At 41.4% G+C, this 8,852-nt stretch overlaps 1 protein-coding gene across 1 annotated transcript; it reads left to right on the top strand.

Moving 5' to 3' along the window:
- Positions 1-416: 416 nt before the first annotated feature.
- On the top strand, positions 417-8,066 carry INS (insulin). The gene is made up of 3 exons (XM_082270723.1): positions 417-535; positions 5,698-5,903; positions 7,849-8,066. Exons 1-3 carry the CDS (start codon positions 456-458, stop codon positions 7,983-7,985), a joined length of 423 nt encoding a protein of 140 aa, XP_082126849.1. The 5' UTR covers positions 417-455; the 3' UTR covers positions 7,986-8,066.
- Positions 8,067-8,852: the final 786 nt, after the last annotated feature.

Genomic DNA, 8,852 nt, shown 5'->3' with positions numbered 1-8,852 from the left:
TACTGCAGTTCAATAAATTTTCTATATTTCAGGGTTTCACAAAAAAGGTGCCTGTGCCTTCACTGTATTTGACTTTATTCACTATTTACCAATCGCCACTATAGAAAGATTTCAGGCAAAAGGAGCTTGTGTATGTAAGATATATGTGTAGGATATATAACATTTAATTGTTAGATGCTTTAGTTAAAAATCGAATAGCCCTTTCTTTAATTATGATAATACATGGAAAGTTAAGTTCTTCTTGAAAGAAATGGTGTCATTTAAATTTACTTTGTGCCTCTGATTTTCCAGGAATAATGTTCACAGGTGTTTAAGCCATCAACAAGCAAGAAGTGATGCTAAGCAGTTAGATTGATGATGGGACCTGTACTTTGAGTTGGGAGGAGGAGGAGCAGCTAATGAGCCGGCAGAATTTTGGCAAGGTGCTTAGCTAAGGTGATTTTGTAAAATATAAAATGTGCGAGCAGGCTCATAATGGTCACTCTGACATCTGTCACCTTTCCTGTGAACATTGTCCCTCTTCCTACTTCTCCAGGTGAGTACAGCGGCAATTTAGTAATGGCTAGATAACCGTTAGGTAGAAACTGTCAGCTCTTAAGATGTGGTGGATCAAATGGGTTTAGAATTCAAAATCCAGGCCTCAGGAAAATAATTCTCTATTATTTTTACTTAAATACTTGATTTATGTATGAGCAAAAACAGCATTTTCTAGCTGATGACAACAGTATTTTGTGGTATAGATGGTGCCACCATATTAGGACCTGTGAGTTCATGGGACTCATGGGTAAATGTATTGTATTAATCACCCAGGTTCTCTACCATCACATTTTGAGATATTAAATTCCTGTTGCACAAGTAGAATTTTAAGGCATGTGTAAAGTCATGATTAACTTTTTTTTTTTAATATTCAGTCTTTTCCTTATTTAGTGTGATTTTTTTTTTACCTTGAGATATTATTTTTCTTATACCATATAGGATTCCTCACTTTATGTTCTTTTCACAAATCTACCTTTTCTATCTCTATTTAAATAGTATTTTTCTTTTCCTGCACTGTCACCCCAACTGTACAAATAGATGGCCCTATGAGTACAGAAATATGGCTGACTTGACTGTAACTGCTATACATGCACATTGCATGCTCAAAGTAGTCTCAGGATAGAAACATTTCAAAGCAATCTATGTAGGTAATCCCTGTCCACATAAAAACTGAATCTCTTTGAGTATTCATGACATAGAGTATAAGAAACGGACTCAACCCACTAGAAAAGTACCTTGGAAGCATTTGTGTTTTCATGAGACAGCTGTAAGCAGGCTGCCCATTTTCCATACATGTAGCCTGAACATGCAGCTGAGCCCCCATCCACACACAGAAATTCAGGTTTACCCATTGGTTCCATTGCCCAAACTCACAGCAAGTTCACGTGCAAGGATGCTGGTCTGAGTCCACTCTAACCCATCCTCCTGGTCACAGTTCCTGTTAACCTCTTAATGCCCAGAGCGCTCCATCAACAGACCTGTACTTTGATGTGATCCAGATCCAGGAGTCCAACTGACAACCTAGGGGCCAATGGTATCAAGAGACCTGGGTCACCTGGCGTGTGTTCCATGAGGTTGCTCTCTCTCACCCCCAGGAGGGTGACTCCTTTCCCCTAACAACCACCTGCTCCTGAGCTGACAAGGCTTGCACCAGTAAATAACACAAATTCTTCTTCACCAGTTGCTTAACCCACAACATCCATTAAATACTGTTCCCCTGGATGAGACAAGGAGTTTGACTGAACAGAGTAACAAATTACAACAGACCACATCTTGGTTAAAGCCCCGTACACACGTACCGAATGTCGGCCGAACGATCGGCCGTCTTTTGTCCGGTGCTGTCCTGTCGGTTGAAAAGTGCTAAAGACTGCACACAAATTTTGTCGGCCAACAACAGCCGACTGTAGAAGTGATGTCATGTGATGTTAACTTTCCGTGTGTTTTTTCTTCTCTGAGCATGCCCAGTCTTGCTCATCTGCTGTTTGTCGGCCGAATTCTGTACTGACTGGCGAACAATCGGCCCTTCTGGTGTTGGCCAACAAAAATTTTAATGCCTGCACACCAGATTCTGTTCGGCCGAAAAGTCGCAGTCGGTTGTCGGAAGCATCATACTAACAAGCCGACTATCGACCGATCGGTGGCCGAATATTTACGGCCGACAATCGCTACGTGTGTACGGGCCTATAATCTTCTGTGTAGACAGCACACACAGATTTTACTCAATAGTGAACAATGCAGAAATCTCCCAAGTTCAGATATTTCTAATGTAATGTCCCACTACTAACAGGAAGGGTGTTGTGGCATTTATTTACTAATTTCATCCATGCAGCTCTGTCCATGCCTATGGCCTCCACGTGTCCCATTCCTGCCACAGGCTCAAGGAGGTGCTATCCTCATCAAAGAACCATCCTAGAAGCTGCTGGCAAACAAGCTATAGATTGGCCCCAACTTATTCAATTTAAATGAACAGGACAGGACCAGTGCCAAGTCACAACTCTACCAGTTAAAGGGGAACTCCTGCTTATACAGTGTTGTGTATAAAGTAGGAGTAGCTAATCCTATTATACATAAGCAACTTTGGTGTTACCAGGGGATACTGGGGCATTTAGTTGCTTTTCATCAATCTGTTGCTTTGCCAACAAGGTGAAGATAACATGACCTACTGATATCAGTCTTTGATTGATTGCAAATATAGTAACAATTTATCTAAATAACTCACAGTTGCTACCTTTAAAGTATATCCAAACCCACGAAAAAAACATGTATGTATTGAAGCCCAACGGTCCTTGGATGTGATGACTGGTTGATCCTGATAAAAATTCAGCATCCTGGTCCCTTCCTGTGCACAGAATTGAATCTCAAACAATGTTGTCAATCTTCCTGGCTATCTTCTGTGATTTTCAGAATATCTTCCCACATGTAGTGGAGATGTAGGGAAGAAGAGTTATTTGTAGTCCAAATTAGGATCACATGACTGGATTGGATTGGAGTACAAATACTGCAGTTAAGTACACATGTCTTTTTATATAGGGTATGCAGCATAGGTTGGAGGAGTGAGGAGAGAACATTTTTTAAGAATAGTTAGTAGCCTTACTTTACAATTTAACCGCTTCCCGACTTCCCATCACAAATTTACTGTGGCGGGCGGCAGGGCTGTGATTGGACACAATGGGAAATCTTGTGTGTCAGACCATCCCCCAAACAGTTAACAAGCACCCCGTAGGGACAGATTTTACCCTTTGATCGTCCCTGATGTTAATCCCTTCCCTGCCAGTGTCATTAGTACAGTAACAGTGCATACTTTTAGCATTGATCACCGTAATATGAAATAATGTCACTGATCCCCAAAAAAGAGTCAAAAGTGTCAGTTAGGTGTCTGATTTGTCTGCCATAATGTTGCAGTCCCGCTAAAAATTGCTGATTGTTGACATTACTAGTAAAAAAATTAATAAATAAATAAAAATGCCATAAAAATATCGCATAGTTTGTAGACGCGATAACTTTTGTGCAAACCAATCAATATACAGTATCTCACAAAAGTGAGTACACCCCTCAAATTTCTGTAAATATTTTATTACATCTTTTTATTTGACAACACTGAAGAAATGACACTTTGCTACAATGTAAAGTAGCGAGTGTACAGCTTGTATAACAGTGTAAATTTGCTGTCCCCTCAAAATAACTTAACGCCATTAATATCTAAACCGCTGGCAACAAAAGTGAGTACATTCCTAAGTGGAACTGTCCAAATTTGGCCCAAAGTTTCAATATTTTGTGTGGCCACCATTATTTTCCAGCGCTGCTTAACCCCCTTGGGCATGGAGTTCACCAGAGCTTCACAGGCTGCTACTGGAATCCTCTTCCACTTCTCCATGATGACATCACAGAGCTGGTGGATGTTAGAGACCTTGCGCTCCTCCACCTTCCATTTGAGGATGCCCCACAGATGCACAATAGAGTTTAGGTCTGGAGACATGCTTGGCCAGTCCATCACCTTTACCCTCATCTTCATTAGCAAGGCAGTGGTCGCCTTGGAGGTGTGTTTGGGGTCGGTATCATGTTGGAATACTGCCCTGTGGCCCTGTCTCCGAAGGGAGGGGGATCATGCTCTGCTTCAGTATGTCACAGTGCACATTGGCATTCATGGTTCCCTCAATTAACTGTAGCTCCCCAGGCAATGACACTCCCACCACCATGCTTGACTTTAGGCAAGACATGCTTGTCTTCGTACTCCTCACCTGGTTGCGGCCACACACGCTTGACATCATCTGAACTAAATACGTTTATCTTGGTCTCAGACCGCAGGACATTGCTCCAGTATTCCATATCCTTAGTCTGCTTGTCTTCAGCAAACTGTTTGCGGGCTTTCTTGTGCATCATCTTTAGGAGAGGCTTCCTTCTGGGATGACAGCCATGCAGACCAATTTGATGCAGTGTGCAGCGTATGGTCTGAGCACTGACAGGCTGACCCCCCAACCCTTTCAATCTCTGCAGCAATGCTGGCAGCACTCATACATCTATTTCCCAAAGACAACCTCTGAATATGACGCTGAGCAAGTGCACTCAACTTCTTTGGTCAACCATGGCGAGGTCTGTTCTAAGTGGAACCTGTCCTGTTAAACCGCTGTTTGGTCTTGGCCACCCTGCTGCAGCTCAGTTTCAGGATCTTGGCAATCTTTGTATAGTCTAGGTCATCTTTATGTGAAGCAACAATTATTTTTTTCAGATCCTCAGAGAGTTCTTTGCCATGAGGTGCCATGTTGAAATTCCAGTGACCAGTACGAGGGAGCGAGAGTGATAACACCAAATTTAACACACCTGCTCCCCATTCACACCTGAGACCTTGTAACACTAGCGAGTCACATGACACCGGGCAGGGAAAATGGCTAATTGGGCCCAATTTGGACATTTCCACTTAGGGATGTATTCACTTTTGTTGCCAGCAGTTTAGACATTAATGGCTGCGTGTTGAGTAGTTTTGAGGGGACAGCAAAATTGCACTGTTGTACAAGCTGTACACTCACTACTTTACATTGTAGCAAAGTCTAATTTCTTCAGTTTTGTCACATAAAAAGATATAATAAAATATTTACAAAAATGTGAAGGATGTAATCACTTTTGTGAGATACTGTATATGCTTATTGGGATTTTTTTTTTACCAAAAACAAGTAGCAGAATACATATTGGTCTAAATTGATGAAGACATTTTTACATTTTTATTTGAATGTGTTTTATAGTAGAAAGTAAAAAATATAGTTTTTCTTTTCAAAATTGTCACTCTTTTTTTGTTTATAGCTTAAAAAAAAAAAAAAAAAAAAACTGATCAAATACCACTAAAAAAAGCTCTATTTGTGGGAAAAAAAGGACATCAAATTTATTTCGGTACATCATCGGACGGTCGCGCAATTGTCAGTTAAAATAAGGCAGTGCCGTATCGCAAAACATGGCCTGGTCATTAAGGGGGTAAAACCTTCTGGGGCTGAAGTGGTTTCTCAGTGTTTTACTTAGTATTCACATTACTATATACTAACTGTTGTAATGTAAATAAATCAGTTGAGATCGTCAATCTTTTCTCCAAAAATAATATGCTGCCATTTTTGTTTGACCTACTTGATGCTTTCTGTTTCTAATGTCATTCCTCCTAATATTCTGTGTCCATAGGTTTACCATCCACCTCCTCATCATGGCCCTGTGGATTCAGTGTCTCCCTCTTGTAGTCCTTCTCAGCCTATTTGCTCCCAACACTCAAGCCTTTCCCAACCAGTACCTTTGTGGGTCTCACTTGGTGGAGGCCCTATATATGGTGTGTGGAGAAAGAGGTTTCTTCTACTCCCCCAGAAGTAGAAGGGATCTGGAGCAGCCTTTAGGTAAGCCTAAAAATGGATCTTCAGCCTTACCTTCAGTCTTGCATAGTATTAGGTGATACACTTTGATGGGTCAAGCCACCAAATACTAATGTTTCCGTTTTTATCTGCTGCTAGAGAGGTGAAGAACCTAATCCCTCTTACTTTGTTAGGCTCTCTGCTCTACCAGGTTTACTGGAATTTAAATACTTTTGGGAGGACTGACCCTTTTTTCAACGTCAGAAGTCCCCTAACCCCGACCAACTAAACACTATATTACACTAAAAGCACAAAATACCTACCCAAATCCATGGTCATATGACACATCAGGTCTTCTATCTTCTTCACTGCAGAGGAGGTGGGTCCTTCTTGGGTGACATAGACACTTCCTATTGGTAGTCCAGCGGCAGTGTCCCTTTAGGATTTAGAGGTACTTCAGTAGCATGACTGCAGCACTAGATCACTGATCATCAGTGAGGGATGCAGAGAATGAAGTAAGGTAAGTAAAAATGAGGCTTTAGAAGTTATTTATTTTTAAATACCTGGTCAGTAAGTGGGAAGGTATAGCACTGTATCTCAAGATTTAAAGAAGAATTCCAAGATTGAATATTTCTGTAGCCAGCTGCTTGTTGGGTCTATATCAACAACCAATCAGGGCCAGTTGCAGAAAAGAAAATAAAAGACAGAAATGAACAAGGACACACAATTTGCTAGCAGTTCTGGCATTGTTCATTAATGCTGAATATGAAAAATAAAACAAATACAAAGAATGTTGTTTCAAAGAGATTTGAAAAAATGTGTCTGCTTTTGATATACAATAGGCAATATCTAGATATGAACCTAATTGCTAAGTTCCAAAACATTTAAAAAAAAAAAATGTTTTAATTCTCCTGGTATTCACATCTCTGAATGCTGCTCTAATACAGAGAAGTCACCCCATGACACTCCTGGTCACCTGCTGTGCTCAGTGGTCCCTCCTTGTTCTCCCTGTGTCCTGTGGTGTGTGAGGAACCACTGAGCACAGTAAAGGACCAGGAGCAGTGCCATCTTAAGATAATTAAAGGGCCCCGGGCAATGCAGTGCACTGGGGCCCTTCCTACACGAGAATAAAAATGCAAATTATCGATAAGACGTGAACACACACATGGACGGGAGTCAGACTCGACTGTCCTGTGTGTGCCTGTTCCCGTGGAGGCGAACAGGCATTCCTGTAGTTGTGGGCTCCCCCTCCACGCCTCAAGTGGCCTGACAGCAGCGCAGGGCCAACAGGCACTTGCCACCTGCTAAGTTCAGTGGCGGGATGCACACGGGAATTGGGACTAATGCTGGGCTGGGGCTGGGGTTGGGTCGCTGGGCAGTTGATGCCCCCTGGGCAAGTGGGGCCCCTGGGCAACTTCCCAGCGTGCCCATTCGGTAAGATGGCCCTGACCAGGAGGTCAACACTCCTAGAACTGTCAGTTTCTGAAGAGACTTAAGGGGACAAATTCTCTCTGGGGATGACAGCAAAGATATTTTTTTGTGAGTGGCTCTGATCTTTTCCATTTAGACATTGTTCACGGTAGGACCACAGTTAGTGACAGATGCTGTTCAGGCCTTCAATTAGTGTCTGGCAGAGGAAAGTCTTCCATCGCAGACATCTTTGGTGATTCTGGAATTTCAAGTGACCAAATATCAAGGGTCACAAAGAAAGCTGGTTCTGGATGATGTTATAAGGTGTGCCACAAAAAAATCTTGACTTTATTAACACCCAACTTTCACCATGCCCCTTAATAACTGTAGCAATGAAGTATATCACACTTTGTGTAGTTCGCTTTTTTTGTGCCACAGAAATCTGTGTATGCCCTGAAAGGGCCACTTTGCTGCATTAGCCCTCCGGGCTAAAGGTTCACAGACCTTTGATTTCAATCTTATATTGCAACCTAAAGTTTAGGAACAGACCTTTTTCATATTTGTTTTTCTCTGCCTACAGTAAATGGCCTCCAGGGCAGCGAGCTGGACGAAATGCAGGTCCAATCACAGGGGTACCAGAAGAGGAAGCCAGGCATTGTGGAACAGTGCTGTCACAACACATGCTCCTTATATGATCTGGAGAATTACTGCAACTAAGAAGCAACTACGTGATGGCTACCAGGGCACTTACATACATAACATCTTCTGTACAAATGTATAAAACAAAATATCAAGGCACTTGACTATATATATTTATTTCATGCAAAATAACACCTGCATGGGATAGGCAACTATATATATATATATATGTATATAGTTACCCCCTATATGCCCAGAATGGCTCTTTTTCTGCTGTATTTATTTTGTGTTATTGTTTACTGAACTCTACATTGTACAACAAATGAAATGCTATGGTTTTTTTAAGTAGCAGCGGATGCAGGCTTTTTTAACAAGGCAAAGATCAATGTGCCGGAGCAGTATCTTGTGCCAACCAATCAGCAATCATCTTTTTTTTTTTTTTTAACTGATGAAACAAGAAAGGTGATTGGTTTACGATGGATTACTACACAGTGCTTTTTTTTGGTTGCTCTTTGTGCTGCGTTAATAAACAAGCCCGCAGTGTTACTATGCAATGATTGTAAATAGACATGAGTGGAATACTGAAGGATAGGTGGGCAAGACTTAAAAAAAAAAAAGTGATTTATTTTGTAGAGTGGGTTTATATAAGGGTATCATGTTTCCTGAGAAAGGGGAACAGGGTGACAGTGAACGAGCACATAGAAAGAATACAGTGGTGAGAACTATTATGTGTGCCCAGTGCTTTCCTGACACTGAATGGGGTGAATTGCCCTTAATGTCCTACAAAGCCTCTTTTCATAATGTAAGTGTCCTGTACCTATCCATCCTCTCTCCCTGCCTGAATACAAATAAATGGAAGAGATAAAGCATTTCTCTTTGTATTATTTCCTTGTGCTACTGTGTGTAATACATTTGATTTATACATGCGTTAAGTTGAGATTTATA

The sequence above is a fragment of the Pelophylax lessonae genome (genome assembly GCF_965119305.1).
Source record: "Pelophylax lessonae genome assembly, chromosome: 10".
NCBI lineage: Eukaryota > Metazoa > Chordata > Amphibia > Anura > Ranidae > Pelophylax > Pelophylax lessonae.
Note: the sequence above shows the minus strand (reverse complement) of the source record. Positions and strands in the feature narration are given on the sequence as shown.

What these genes read in the sequence shown, in the direction of transcription:
- INS (XM_082270723.1), top strand. Translation starts at nt 456, where the DNA reads ATGTGCGAGCAGGCTCATAATGGTCACTCTGACATCTGTCACCTTTCC. An exon ending in CCCTCTTCCTACTTCTCCAG is followed by an intron (nt 536 to 5,697) that starts GTGAGTACAGCG and finishes CTGTGTCCATAG; the next exon opens with GTTTACCATCCACCTCCTCA. An exon ending in GGATCTGGAGCAGCCTTTAG is followed by an intron (nt 5,904 to 7,848) that starts GTAAGCCTAAAA and finishes CTCTGCCTACAG; the next exon opens with TAAATGGCCTCCAGGGCAGC.